Genomic DNA, 15,310 nt, shown 5'->3' with positions numbered 1-15,310 from the left:
AAATACACATGAAAACATACATATATTGAAATGGATTGTAAATATCAATCTACAGTGAATTTGATGTTGGTTGTTGAATACTCTGTTCTGATGCAAGACTGAATATTAAGTTGCCTATGTACCCGTTGCTTCTAGGGGTCAACTAGGAACAATAACTTTTTTTATCCATTAACTTTTTGCGCAACTTCGAGGTGCACTCTTCATACACCACATCCGTTTCCGCTAAAATCCATGAGAATAAAAATGTGCTTTATGGTTTTAATTTAAGGTTAGACATAAATTTAGCAGTGTGGTTAGGGTTAAGGTTATGTTTAAAATCACGTTTTAAGAAAATACATTGTAGAAATAGGCGGGGTTTATGACTTTGCGGCTGTCGTAACCAGTGACAACTGGGTAAGTAAATTACTTTATAGAGCTCACTATATCTTGCACTGTTCATATAACGAATATTTATTTTAACGCGACATTTTTCAACATTTGAAAGTGAGGAGGGCATGTAGTATCGATTTCGCCCTTATCGAATGCGGATGATCTATTTTGTTGCATTGTATCTCTCACCCTTTGCTCTCCATATTGTGCAACATTTACTTGTCCCATAACTTCGCAGCGAAGGTCTGAAGAGCCATGGAAATCTCTTTCGCAGGCAAGCGGGCCATAGTCACGGGGGCAGGAAAAGGTAAGAAAACTACCACCATATTTAAAGATAAGTGTCGACGTCTGGTTTGCTGCGAAAACACAACCAAATGCACTTACAACAAGTAAATCAACAAGTAGTTTTGAGCTCAAACTAAGCCGACTTCCAATGTGTCCTGAAAGAACCACTGTCATGATTGTGGGTGACCGAATAACCCAAACACGGTCGAAATGTATGTGTCAGGTTGGCCGTCACACTGAGATCTCCAGTGAATAATGGTCATTGTGTTTATGGATATTTTCACACAGGCATCGGCCGGGCCACGGCGCTTGCTCTGGCGCGCTGCGGGGCAGAGGTCGTGGCAGTCACACGTACGCGGGCTGACCTGGACAGCCTTCTGCTGGAGGTAACCCCCGCAACACTCATACACACCCAATGCCCCTACAACAGTGGGGTGTCGGTATTGTTTAAGATTGGGGAAGACGTCTTAAAAATAAAAATAAATTATGAGCATGGCCTTATTTCTATTACAGCATATTGGATGACTGTCATTCATATTTAATTCACCCAGCTCAATGTAACATCGATAGGTTTAGTCTAATATGTGATACTCAATTTTCCCTATACCCATCATGAAGTTTCGACAATCTAGCCTACGAATTATAGTTTATAATGTAGGTGCACATGTCAAAAGACCAATTGGAGCAACCAAGGTAACAGACAGCGAGTGACATGCCCAGGAACGCCTTGCACACACTTGCCTGCATCTAGCAGACCTTGACTTGGAAGAGTTCCAGTGTTGGATAGCCTTAGCTTAGTGTTGGATAACCTTTTCAGTTAAAGAAATAACACAAATAATAATAAGAGCCAGTTAGCTAACATAAATAGCATTCCTCTCTGTTTGAGTAGGCTAAATTAGCTAGCTGCATTAGTGAGCTAAGTAAGTTATATTGAAAAGAAATCTAACAAAATATAGCTAGCTCTCTCTTTCTACAGCTTCTCCTTAATTTTTGAAGAAATGAATTTGTTCAACTATTGTCTTTCTCTCTCTGAGTCAACTAGTCACCACATTTTATGCACTGCAGTGCTGGCTAGCTGTAGCGTATGCTTTCTGTACTTAGAAGTCGGAAGTCGTCATAATTATGTACAGTCGTGGCCAACGGTTTTGAGAATGACACAAATATTAATTTCCACATAGTTTGCTGCTTCAGTGTCTTTAGATATTTTTGTCAGATGTTACTATGGAATACTGAAGTATAATTACAAACATTTCATAAGTGTCAAAGGCTTTTATTGACATTTACACATTTACATTTAAGTCATTTAGCAGACGCTCTTATCCAGAGCGACTTACAAATTGGTGCATTCACCTTATGACATCCAGTGGAACAGTCACTTTACAATAGTGCATCTAAATCTTAAAGGGGGGGGTGAGAGGGATTACTTATCCTATCCTAGGTATTCCTTAAAGAGGTGGGATTTCAGGTGTCTCCGGAAGGTGGTGATTGACTCCGCTGTCCTGGCGTCGTGAGGGAGTTTGTTCCACCATTGGGGGGCCAGAGCAGCGAACAGTTTTGACTGGGCTGAGCGGGAGCTGTACTTCCTCAGTGGTAGGGAGGCGAGCAGGCCAGAGGTGGATGAACGCAGTGCCCTTGTTTGGGTGTAGGGCCTGATCAGAGCCTGGAGGTACTGAGGTGCCGTTCCCCTCACAGCTCCGTAGGCAAGCACCATGGTCTTGTAGCGGATGCGAGCTTCAACTGGAAGCCAGTGGAGAGAACGGAGGAGCGGGGTGACGTGAGAGAACTTGGGAAGGTTGAACACCAGACGGGCTGCGGCGTTCTGGATGAGTTGAAGGGGTTTAATGGCACAGGCAGGGAGCCCAGCCAACAGCGAGTTGCAGTAATCCAGACGGGCGATGACAAGTGCCTGGATTAGGACCTGCGCCACTTCCTGTGTGAGGCAGGGTCGTACTCTGCGGATGTTGTAGAGCATGAACCTACAGGAACGGGCCACCGCCTTGATGTTGGTTGAGAACGACAGGGTGTTGTCCAGGATCACGCCAAGGTTCTTAGCGCTCTGGGAGGAGGACACAATGGAGTTGTCAACCGTGATGGCGAGATCATGGAACGGGCAGTCCTTCCCCGGGAGGAAGAGCAGCTCCGTCTTGCCGAGGTTCAGCTTGAGGTGGTGATCCGTCATCCACACTGATATGTCTGCCAGACATGCACAGATGCGATTCGCCACCTGGTCATCAGAAGGGGGAAAGGAGAAGATTAGTTGTGTGTCGTCTGCATAGCAATGATAGGAGATACCATGTGAGGTTATGACAGAGCCAAGTGACTTGGTGTATAGCGAGAATAGGAGAGGGCCTAGAACAGAGCCCTGGGGGACACCAGTGGTGAGAGCGCGTGGTGAGGAGACAGATTCTCGCCACGCCACCTGGTAGGAGCGACCTGTCAGGTAGGACGCAATCCAAGCGTGGGCCGCGCCGGAGATGCCCAACTCGGAGAGGGTGGAGAGGAGGATCTGATGGTTCACAGTATCGAAGGCAGCCGATAGATCTAGAAGGATGAGAGCAGAGGAGAGAGAGTTAGCTTTAGCAGTGCGGAGCGCCTCCGTGATACAGAGGAGAGCAGTCTCAGTTGAATGACTAGTCTTGAAACCTGACTGATTTGGATCAAGAAGGTCATTCAGAGAGAGATAGCGGGAGAGCTGGCCAAGGACGGCACGTTCAAGAGTTTTGGAGAGAAAAGAAAGAAGAGATACTGGTCTGTAATTGTTGACATCGGAGGGATCGAGTGTAGGTTTTTTCAGAAGGGGTGCAACTCTCGCTCTCTTGAAGACGGAAGGGACGTAGCCAGCGGTCAGGGATGAGTTGATGAGCGAGGTGAGGTAAGGGAGAAGGTCTCCGGAAATGGTCTGGAGAAGAGAGGAGGGGATAGGGTCAAGCGGGCAGGTTGTTGGGCGGCCGGCCGTCACAAGACGCGAGATATCATCTGGAGAGAGAGGGGAGAAAGAGGTCAGAGCCCAGGGTAGGGCAGTGTGAGCAGAACCAGCGGTGTCGTTTGACTTAGCAAACGAGGATCGGATGTCGTCAACCTTCTTTTCAAAATGGTTGACGAAGTCATCTGCAGAGAGGGAGGAGGGGGGGAGGGAGAGGAGGATTCAGGAGGGAGGAGAAGGTGGCAAAGAGCTTCCTAGGGTTAGAGGCAGATGCTTGGAATTTAGCGTGGTAGAAAGTGGCTTTAGCAGCAGAGACTGAGGAGGAAAATGTAGAGAGGAGGGAGTGAAAGGATGCCAGGTCCGCAGGGAGGCGAGTTTTCCTCCATTTCCGCTCGGCTGCCCGGAGCCCTGTTCTGTGAGCTCGCAATGAGTCATCGAGCCACGGAGCGGGAGGGGAGGACCGAGCCGGCCTGGAGGATAGGGGACATAGAGAGTCAAAGGATGCAGAGAGGGAGGAGAGGAGGGTTGAGGAGGCAGAATCAGGAGATAGGTTGGAGAAGGTTTGAGCGGAGGGAAGAGATGATAGGATGGAAGAGGAGAGAGTAGCGGGGAGAGAGAGCGAAGGTTGGGACGGCGCGATACCATCCGAGTAGGGGCAGTGTGGGAGGTGTTGGATGAGAGCGAGAGGGAAAAGGATACAAGGTAGTGGTCGGAGACTTGGAGGGGAGTTGCAATGAGGTTAGTGGAAGAACAGCATCTAGTAAAGATGAGGTCGAGCGTATTGCCTGCCTTGTGAGTAGGGGGAAGGTGAGAGGGTGAGGTCAAAAGAGGAGAGGAGTGGAAAGGAGGCAGAGAGGAATGAGTCAAAGGTAGACGTGGGGAGGTTAAAGTCGCCCAGAACTGTGAGAGGTGAGCCGTCCTCAGGAAAGGAGCTTATCAAGGCATCAAGCTCATTGATGAACTCTCCGAGGGAACCTGGAGGGCGATAAATTATAAGGATGTTAAGCTTGAAAGGGCTGGTAACTGTGACAGCATGGAATTCAAAGGAGGCGATAGACAGATGGGTAAGGGGAGAAAGAGAGAATGACCACTTGGGAGAGATGAGGATCCCGGTGCCACCACCCCACCCCGCTGACCAGAAGCTCTCGGGGTGTGCGAGAACACGTGGGCGGACGAAGAGAGAGCAGTAGGAGTAGCAGTGTTGTCTGTGGTGATCCATGTTTCCATCAGTGCCAAGAAGTCGAGGGACTGGAGGGAGGCATAGGCTGAGATGAACTCTGCCTTGTTGACCGCAGATTGGCAGTTCCAGAGGCTACCGGAGACCTGGAACTCCACGTGGGTCGTGCGCGCTGGGACCACCAGATTAGGGTGGCCGCGGCCACGCAGTGTGGAGCGTTTGTATGGTCTGTGCAGAGAGGAGAGAACAGGGATAAACAGACACATAGTTGACAGGCTACAGAAGAGGCTACGCTAATGCAAAGGAGATTGGAATGACAAGTGGACTACACGTCTCGAATGTTCAGAAAGTTAAGCTACGTAGCAAGAATCTTATTGACTAAAATGATTAAAATGATACAGTACTGCTGAAGTAGGCTAGCTGGCAGTGGGTGCGTTGTTGACACTACACTAATCAAGTCGTTCCGTTGAGTGTAATAGTTTCTGCAGTGCTGCTATTCGGGGGCTAGCTGGCTAGCTAGTAGTGTTGTTTACGTTACGTTAAAAGAACGACAATAGCTGGCTAGCTAACCTAGAAAATCGCTCTAGACTACACAGTTATCTTTGATACAAAGACTGCTATGTAGCTAGCTATGTAGCTAGCTACGATCAAACAAATCAAACCGTTGTACTGTAATGAAATGAAAATGTGATACTACCTGTGAATGCGACCGGGTTGTGAGTCTATTCGGTAGACGTTGGCTAGCTGTTGGCTAGCTAGCAGAGTCTCCTACGTTAAGGACGACAAATAGCTGGCTAGCTAACCTCGGTAAATTAAGATAATCACTCTAAGACTACACACTCTAAACCTAAACAACACAATTATTTTGGATACGAAGATACGAAGACAGCAAAGACAGCTATGTAGCTAGCTAACACTACACTAATCAAGTCGTTCAGTTGAGTGTAATAGTTTCTCCAGTGCAGCTAATCAGTGGATGTTAGCTAGCTGGCTAGTGAAGACTACGTTAGGACGGCGAAATACGATAATTACGCAATTATCTTTGATACAAAGACGGCTATGTAGCTAGCTGAGAAGAAATGGTTAAGATTAGACAAATCAAACCATTGTGCTATAATGAAATATAATGAAATGTAATGAAAAAGTTATTCTACCTGCGGGAGCGAAGTGCCGATGCGACCACTCGCTCCAACCCGGAAGTCGGGTTGGAGCAAAGAGTCAAAGAGTCAAAGAGTCAATATTTGCAGTGTTGACCCTTCTTTTTCAAGACCTCTGCAATCTGCCCTGGCATGCTGTCAATTAACTTCTGAGCCACATGATGATGACAGCCCATTCTTGCATAATCAATGCTTGGAGTTTGTCAGAATTTGTGGGGTTTTGTTTGTCCACCCGCCTCTTGAGGATTGACCACAAGTTCTCAATGGCATTAAGGTCTGGGGAGTTTCCTGGCCATGGACCCAAAATATCAATGTTTTGTTCCCCGGGCCACTTAGTTATCACTTATGCCTTATGGCAAGTTGCTCCACCATGCTGGAGAAGGCATTGTTCATTACTAAACTGTTCCTGGATGGTTGGGAGAAGTTGCTCTTGGAGGATGTGTTGGTACCATTCTTTATTCATGGCTGTGTTCCTAGGCAAAATTGTGAGTGAGCCCACTCCCTTGGCTGAGAAGCAACCCCACACATGAATGGTCTCAGGATGCTTTACTGTTGGCATGACACAGGACTGATGGTAGCATTCACCTTATCTTCTCCGGACAAGCTTTTATCCAGATGCCCCAAACCATCGGAAAGGGGATTCATCAGAGAAAATGACTTTACTCCAGTCCTCAGCAGTCCAATCCCTGTACCTTTTGCAGAATATCAGTCTGTCCCTAATGTTTTTCCTGGAGAGAAGTGGCTTCTTTGCTGCCCTTCTTGACACCAGGCCATCCTCCAAAAGTCTTTGCCTCACTGTGCGTGCAGATGCACTCACACCTGCCTGCTGCCATTCCTGAGCAAGCTCTGTACTGGTGGTGCCACGATCCTGCAGCTGAATCAACTTTAGGAGACGGCCCTGGCACTTGCTGGACTTTCTTGGGTGCCCTGAAGCCTTCTTCACAACAATTGAACCGCTCTCCTTGAAGTTCTTGATGATCCGATAAATGTTTGATTTAGGTGCAATCTCACTGGCAGCAATATCCTTGCCTGTGAAGCCCTCTTTGTGCAAAGCAATGATGACGGCACGTGTTTCCTTGCAGGTAACCATGGTTGACAGAGGAAAAACAATGAATCCAAGCACCACCCTTTTTTTGACGCTTCCAGTCTGTTATTCAAACTCAATCAGCATGACAGAGTGATCTCCAGCCTTGTCCTCGTCAACACTCACACCTGTGTTAACGAGAGAATCACTGACATGATGTCAGCTGGTCCTTTTGTGGCAGGGCTAAAATGCATTGGAAATGTTTTGGGGGGATTCAGTTCATTTGCATGGCAAAGATGGATTTTGCAATTAATTGCAATTCATCTGATTACTCTTCATAACATTCTGGAGTATATGCAAATTGCCATCATACAAACTGGAGGCAGCAGACTTTGTGAAAATTAATATTTGTGTCATTCTCAACTTTTGGCCATGACAGTAAATCTATAGAAGGTGAGAACCATGAGCCTCCTAGGTTTTGTATTTAAGTCAATGTACACAGAGGAGGACGGAAAATAGCTGTCCTCCAGCTACACCATGGTGCTGTTGAGGCTACTGTAGACCTGTAGAACTTCATTGCAAACAGTGTCTTTTAATTAGTTATTTGGTGACGTGAATATATTTAGTATAGTTTTATCCAATTTATTTTCAGAAATTCACTGAGTAGGATGGTCCTCCCCATCCTCCTCTGCGTTATGACCCTCGTGTCCCTACAACCCCGCCCAGCCCCCCCTCCACTGCTCAGGGTCTGGACCCCCCCAGTTGCATGCTCTATTGTCCCCTTATAGGACCTCTCCTCTCCACTAGCCCTATATGCATATCATTAGAGGCTAGCTAGTTTTCCCTGCTGCTCTTTTCACCTCCATGTCCCATTGTTTCGGCTCCGTGACGAGAGATGATGGGAGATTCTTTGTGGTGATTCGTTGGGGTGATTCTCTCTGCTGTCTTTTCTCTCTGTGTGATTGGTTCTGGTGCTGGTTGTTCCCTGCAGTGTCCGTCCATCAAGCCGGTGTGTGTGAACCTCGGCGACTGGGGGGCCACAGAGGAGGCGCTACGGGAGGCCGGCGGTAATGTGGATCTGCTGGTGAATAACGCAGCCTATGCCACGCTGCAGCCTTTCCTAGAGGTCACCCCCGACCAGTTTGACATGTAAAGATGCTCTCATCGCTGTCCTTTAAATCAGAAATTATCAACTGGTTTGGGGGGGGCGGATAGGTTTCAAAAAACAACTACTAAAGCCAGTTAGAAAGTGTGTGGAAATGATAATGAATCTACATTTTGTTTAAACAATTTGTCAGAATTTTTGTAAATTCAATTAGTATTTTCAGCAGAGCTTTTAGCAGCCTATTTAGTGTATTTGTTAGATTTTTTTGTGTTTTCAAACCAGTGAGCTTACTAACATTTTTCATCGATCAAAATTGATTATTGTTAATGGAAATGGTCGGAATGTTGATCCCTTGTCATATAAATTGCTACATTACTGTCAATATAGCAGTAAAAATAGCTTTCCATGTGGCATTTCGGCAATTTTGTATCGCAATGAGAATATTGGGTCGCAACTGAGACAACCTGGTCCAATTTGGGTCCCGAGGCAAAACCAGTTGAGAACCACTGCTCTAAATCATGTTGTGATTGTAATTCATATTCATAGAAGTGAAACACAAGTCACTCAAGACTCAGTAGAAGGACTTTGTATTAGACCTACACTACCGTTCAAAAGTTTGAGGTCACTTAGAAAGGTCCTTGTTTTTGAAAGAAAACACTTTGTCCATTAAAATAACATCAGATTGATCAGAAATACAGTGTAGACATTGTTAATGTTGTAAATGACTATTGTAGCTGGGAACAGCAATTTTTTTAAATGGAATATCCACATAGGCGTACAGAGGCCCATTATCAGCAACCAATGGCATGTTGTGTTTGCTAAGTTTATCATTTTAAAAGGTTAATTGATCATTAGAAAACTTGTCCTCTTGCTCCGTTGTGCCTCCCACTCTTTCTATTCTGGTTAGAACCTGTTTGCGTTGCGCTGTTCTGTGAAGGGAGCAGTACACAGTGTTATACGTGATCTTCAGTTTCTTAGCAATTTCTCGCATGGAATAGCCTTAATTTCTCAGAACAAGACTAGACTAATGAGTTTCAGAAGAAAGGTCTTTATTTCTGGCCATTTTGAGCCTGTAATCGAACCCACAAATGCTGATGCTTCAGATACTCAACTAGTCTAAAGAAGGCCAGTTTTATTGCTTCTTTAAACAGAACAACAGTTTTCAGCTGTGCTAACATAGTTGCAAAAGGGTTTTCTAATGATCAATTAGGCTTTTTAAAATGATAAACTTGGATTAGCTAACACAACGTGCCATTGAACACAGGAGTGATGGTTGTTGATAATGGGCCTCTGTACGCCTATGTAGATATTCCATTAAAAATCAGCAGTTTCCAGCTACAATAGTCATTTACAACATTGACAATGTCTACACTGTATTTCTGATCAATTTTATATTATTTTAATGGGCAAAAAATTGCTTTTCTTTCAAAAACAAGGACATTTTTTATGTGACCCCAAACGTTTGAAAGGTAGTGTACATATTACACCTGTTTATTTAAACATGGTTTACAAATAGCTTTCCAGATAAGATGGTTTAAATAAACAAGGTTTAAACTGTGTTACCTCTGTGTGGCTAGTTACACAACAGAAATATTCCAAACATAGAAGGCTATCTGGACATTAATAGGAATATCTCATAAATCCCATTAATTTTTTTCTTTCTTTCTTTCAATTCCCAGATCCTTTAACATCAACGTGAAGGCTGTCCTCCATGTCTCTCAGGTAAGAAAAGGCTGTCAGAAATTGAATTGGCTCCCTGTAACATAGTTATAGGTAACTTAACAGTTTCTCCATACTCACTGTGCATTCTCTGTGTGTGTGTGTGGGTAGATTGTGGCTCGGGGTATGAAGGCCAGAGGAACAGGAGGCTCCATAGTGAACATCTCCAGCCAGGCGTCTCAGTGTGCCCTCCAAGACCACACCGTCTACTGTAAGTCACCGACAGGGACCAGACAGAGCAGCACATACATCCCATCAAAACATATCTCAGCTATAGCTCGATTATATCAATTAACTCACTACATCTTGATGTAGTTGATATTTGAATGCATACTGTCTGTCTGTGTGTGCAGGTGCCACTAAAGGTGCTCTGGACATGCTGACTAAGGTTATGGCCCTGGAGCTTGGACCCTATCAGGTAACTACAGGAGGACTGACCCAATAGCAGAGAGCACACATCAAGACACACATGGTTCTTCTGATATCAGACCAGTACATTTAAACCTCTGTCTGCAACAGTTGTATTGTGGTGGCATCATGTTATGGGTATTCTTGTCACCGGCAGGGACTGGGGAGTTTGTCAAGATCAAAAGAAACATGAAAGGAGCAAAGCCCAGATAAAAAGCTAGAGGAATAACTGCCTCAGTCTTCTTAATACCTAACCCTGGGATAGTTTTATTTTTCAGCAGGACAATTACAAATGTTTTTATGCCAAAGACACCAGAATGGCTTTCCAATAGGTGTTGACTGTTCCCGAATTGTCCAGTCTCCATCCTGACTTAAATCTGTTTGAAAATCAGAGGCAAGGTTTGAATATTGCTGCCCATCAATGACTTCAACCAAATGTACTGAGTTTGAGCAATTTATACAAAAACGATGGATATATGTCGCAGTGGCGGCCCAGTGTGGCCACGGCCTCCCCTGAAATCTGATTGGCCTCCCCCAAGAAATTCTGAGATCTGATCGGTCGTCTCTGAATATATTCATAATTTTGACCAAGACGCGCACCAACAGTAAGACTCATCAATCTCACCGGAGAAAGCATCCGAGCGAGCGAAACATCGCCCCTGAAGCTAGGACAGCAGAGTCCCTCCCCATCTTCCAAAAACATCTGAAGCCCTACCTCTTCAAAGAGTATCCCCCTTTGTGATCTGACACTCACACTTGACGTTTCCCCACTACTTGCTGATAGATACTTTATTGAGGAAAAATGTACTTACTAGGACTGAGATACACTGAGTGTACCAAACATTAGGAACACCTTCCTAATATTGAGTTGCACCCCCTTTAGCCTTCAGAAAAAGGTGTTGAAAGTGTTCCACAGGGATGATGGACTCCAATGTTTCCCACAGTTGTGTTAAGTTGGCTGGATGTGTTTTGGATGGTGGACCATTCTTGATACACACGGGAAACTGTTGAGCGTGGAAAAACCCAGCAGCGTTGCAGTTCTAAGATTTAAAAATCCTTCTTTAACCTGTCTCCTCCCCTTCATCTACACTGATTGAAGTGGATTTAACAAGTGACATCAATAAGGGATCATAGCTTTCACCTGGATTTACCTGATCAGTTTATGTCAAGAGAAGGAGTTTTGTACACTCAGTGTATGTCGTCCCACCTAGCTATCTTAAGATGAATACACTAACTGTAAGTCGCTCTGGATAAGAGCGTCTGCTAAATGACTAAAATGTAAATGTAAAAATATATGTGGAGCCCATGTATATGATCCTGTCTGGCTAAAAATAGCATGACATGTCATATTCTTTTTGGCCAGACTGCATCAGATACATGGGCTACAGATACTAAGAAAGAGGGGCGCTGTTTGCCTTGCTCGGATGCGTTCTCTGGTGAAATGGATTCAGCCTCTTGCTAATTGAAGGGAAATTATGAAACAGGAATGAGAAATATATATTTTTAAGTTTCTTTTTTTATTGTTAAAATATTTGGGGAAGTATAGCTTCCTTTTGCATCCATGAATACACAACCCTTTGTAAACTGAATGTTATTAGACATATAGTGTTTGTAAAAGATGTCATTTCCATTCAAATGGTAGGTGCACAGTGCACTGCTCAGATGCTGGACTTATTTTGGAGTAGACGAACATGCGTAGATAACCTACGTTTTGAAGTGATTTGTTTGACAATCAGATAAAAACATCATGACAGGTTGTGTTCACGACACATTAAAAGGTAATACATTTTTACAGTTACATGACATCTTTACCATAAAGACCACAACCAAAACATTGTGCAAGTGCAGGAAAAGAAGAAAATAGACCCCCCCCGAATGTCAGGGTATAATTCACACTCTGGATGGTACTTTCAAGTAAATGTACTGCTGTATGCTAATACCCTTATTTAAAACCCTGACCTTTAATCAATGTTAGTGTTTGTATTCATGTACCAAACCTAAGCTGAAGCATTTAATGCATTGAACCTTCATAATTATATATAACAATTACACCTTGCATCAATAAAGGTTCAAAGTGTTATGTCCCCCCTAAACTGGGTCTGTTCCCCACCTTGGCCACCCCATTCAAAATGTTCTGGACACGCCACTGCCTAAGAGTTTGGGAAGTTGGTGGAAGCACCTATGGCAGCCATTACAGCTGTGAAACATTTTGAATAAGATTCTACCATTAACTCTGGGGTGTGAAGACACGCAATCAAGACCTCTTCATATAAAATAATTATTTGGAAATCTGTAGTAGTTTGTTTACATCGGTAGAATAAAAAATAAAAAATGTAATATTTGTTTCAATTTTAAGGCAGAAAAATGTGAAGACTGCAAGAGGTGTGTAGACCTTCACTTGGCACTGTATTGATTTGATGTATTGATTATCTACAGGGACTAGTGTTTAGTGCCTTGCTCAAGGGCACAAGGACAGAGTTTTCACCTAGTCAGCTTGGGGATTTGAACCCGCAACCTTTTGGTTACTGGCCCAACACTCTTAACTGCGAGGCTACCGCTGTATTGACTAATAAGTATTGATTGTTGGGGTATACTTGTTTCTTGCTAGATCCGTGTGAACAGTGTGAACCCCACAGTCGTGATGACTAAGATGGGGAGACTGGCATGGAATGACCCTAGCAAGGCCAAGACCATGACCTCACGCATCCCTCTGGGACGATTCGCAGGTCACATACATGTTGTTTTGTTAATAATAAGTTATTTATACAGTGCATTCGGGAAAGTATTCAGACCCCTTGACTTTTTCCACATTTTGTTACATTACAGCCTTATTCTGAAATGGATTACATTGTTTTTTCTCTCATGAATCTACATACAATACCCCATAATGATAAAGCAAAAACAGGTTTTTAGAAATGAGGGGGAAAAACTGAAACACCTTATTTACATAAGTATTCAGACCCTTTGCTATGAGACTCGAAATTGAGCTCCGATGCATCCTGTTTCCATTGATCATCCTTGAGATGTTTCTACAACTTGATTGGAGTCTACCTGTGGTAAATTTGATTGATTGGACATGATTTGGAAAGGCACAAACCTGTCTATATAAGGTCCAACAGCTGACTGTGAATGTCAGAGCAAAAATCAAGCCATGCGGTTGAAGGAACTGTCCGTAGAGCTCCGAGACAGGATTGTGTTAAGGCACAGATCTGTGGAAGGGTACCAAAAATGTCTGCAGCATTGAAGGTCCCCAAGAACACAGTGGTCTCCATCATTCTTAAATGGAAGAAGTTTGGAACCACCAACACTCTTCCTAGAGCTGGCCGCCCGTTCAAACTGAGCAATTGGGGAGAAGAGCCTTGGTCAGAGAGGTGACCAAGAACCTGATTGTCACTCTGACAGAGCTCCAGAGTTTCTCTGTGCGATGGTTGTCCTGGAAGATTCTCCCATCTCTGCAGCACTCCACCATTCAGGCCTTGGTAGAGTGGTCAGATGGGAGCCACTCTTCAGTGGCAGGGACTGGGAGACTAGTCAGGATCGAGGGAAAGATGAACGGAACAAAGTTTAGAGAGCTCCTTGATGAAAACCTGCTCCAGAGTGTTAAGGACCACAGACTGGGGTGAAGGTTCACCTTTCAACAGGACAACAACCCTAAGCACCAGCCAAGAAAATGCAGGAATGGCTTCAGAACGAGTCTTAATGTCCTTGAGTGGCCCAGCCAGAGCCCAGACTTGAAGCCAATCAAACATCTCTGGAGAGACGTGACAATAGCTGTGCAGCAATCCTCCCCATCCAACCTGACAAAGCTTGAGAGGATCTGCAGAGAAAAATGGGAGAAACTCCCCAAATGCACGTGTGACAAGACTTGAGGCTGTAATTGCTGCCAAAGGTGCTTCAACGAAGTACTGAGTAAAGGGTCTGAAAACTTATGTAAATGCGATATTTCCGTTTAAACATTTTTGCCCTCCAAAAAATAAGTAAACTGGTTTTACTTTTGTTATTATGGGGTATTGTGTGTAGATTGACGAGGGGAAAAAAACAATTGAATCCATTTTAGAATAAGGCTGTAACGTAACAAAATGCTGAAGAAGTCAAGGGATCTAAATATTTTCCGAATGCACTCTATACTGTATATTATATGTTCTTGTTTTTATTAACACAGCTAACCATGAACATCTGACACACAGACTGCCCAACCCCACTCTTTATCATGTGAAAGCGGCACATTATGATGTGGAGGTGTGTTACTTTATGGTTGTGTGTGTGTGTGTGTATTATTATTATTGTTTGTGTGTGTTCCTCTCTGCAGAGGTGGAGGATGTGGTGAACTCTATCCTATTCCTGCTCAGCGATAAGAGTTCTATGACCAACGGTGTAACCCTGCCTGTGGACGGGGGCTTCCTGGCCTGCTAACCTCTCACCTTCTCATTCTGCCTTCTGATTGGCTGGCGTAGTCATTTTCCATGGTGTCCACTTGTACCCATTTAATTCCTCTTCAAGCACTGATTATATTCGGACTTGATTTTGTTTTATGTTACTGATTACATGTGTCACCCAGAACAATAGAATGAGTCTTTTGGGGCGGCAGCGTAGCCTAGTGGTTAGAGTGTTGGACTAGTAACTGGAAGGTTGCGAGTTCAAACCCCCGAGCTGACAAGGTACAAATCTGTTGTTCTGCCCCTGAACAGGCAGTTAACCCATTGTTCCCAGGCCGTCATCAAAATAAGAATATGTCCTTAACTGACTTGCCTGGTTAAATAAAGGTAAAATAAAATAAAATAAATGAGCTGCCCTGTTTGTTGTAACCGTAAGCAATTGTTTATTTTTTGCAGATTGTGGGTGTGTGTTAGATTATAGAGAGAACTGCTGGATGAGACTATTGTAATATACAGTCGTGACCAAATGTTTTTGAGAATGACACAAATATAAATTTTCACAAAGTCTGCTGCCTCCAGTTTATATGATTGCAATTTGCATATACTCCAGAATGTTATGAAGAGTGATCGCAAAATCCCTCTTTGCCATGCAAATGAACGAAATCCCCCAAAATAATTTCCACTGCATTTCAGCCCAGCCACAAAAGGACCAGCTGACATCATGTCAGTGATTCTCTCGTTAACACAGGTGTGAGTGTTGACAAGGC

The 15,310-nt window shown here is 44.2% G+C and overlaps 1 protein-coding gene across 2 annotated transcripts; it reads left to right on the top strand.

Annotated features, from left to right (window-relative positions):
• The first annotated feature begins 216 nt into the window (after nucleotides 1–216).
• Nucleotides 217–15,110, top strand: dcxr (dicarbonyl/L-xylulose reductase). 2 transcript variants are annotated; one of them, XM_046357178.1, is made up of 9 exons: nucleotides 217–393; nucleotides 608–676; nucleotides 943–1,040; nucleotides 7,927–8,084; nucleotides 9,720–9,762; nucleotides 9,871–9,970; nucleotides 10,113–10,177; nucleotides 12,776–12,893; nucleotides 14,477–15,110. In XM_046357178.1, the coding sequence occupies exons 2-9, from the start codon at nucleotides 625–627 to the stop codon at nucleotides 14,578–14,580; spliced, it is 738 nt and encodes a 245-aa protein (XP_046213134.1). In that variant the 5' UTR covers nucleotides 217–393; nucleotides 608–624; the 3' UTR covers nucleotides 14,581–15,110. The 2 variants fall into 2 exon arrangements, with proteins under 2 accessions (XP_046213134.1, XP_046213132.1); XM_046357176.1 differs by lacking the exon at nucleotides 217–393 and having other exon boundaries at nucleotides 415–676.
• The last annotated feature ends 200 nt before the right edge of the window (nucleotides 15,111–15,310 follow it).

This window comes from Oncorhynchus gorbuscha, linkage group LG07 (assembly GCF_021184085.1).
Source record: "Oncorhynchus gorbuscha isolate QuinsamMale2020 ecotype Even-year linkage group LG07, OgorEven_v1.0, whole genome shotgun sequence".
NCBI classification, from domain to species: domain Eukaryota; kingdom Metazoa; phylum Chordata; class Actinopteri; order Salmoniformes; family Salmonidae; genus Oncorhynchus; species Oncorhynchus gorbuscha.
The sequence above is the reverse complement of the archived record's forward strand: the minus strand, read 5'-3'. Positions and strand labels throughout refer to the sequence as shown.

Coding starts and splice junctions, on each gene's coding strand:
- dcxr (XM_046357178.1), top strand. CDS start 625: ATGGAAATCTCTTTCGCAGGCAAGCGGGCCATAGTCACGGGGGCAGGA. Junction 8,085..9,719: donor ACCCCCGACCAGTTTGACAT/GTAAAGATGCTC, acceptor TTCAATTCCCAG/ATCCTTTAACATCAACGTGA. Junction 9,971..10,112: donor CCAAGACCACACCGTCTACT/GTAAGTCACCGA, acceptor CTGTGTGTGCAG/GTGCCACTAAAGGTGCTCTG.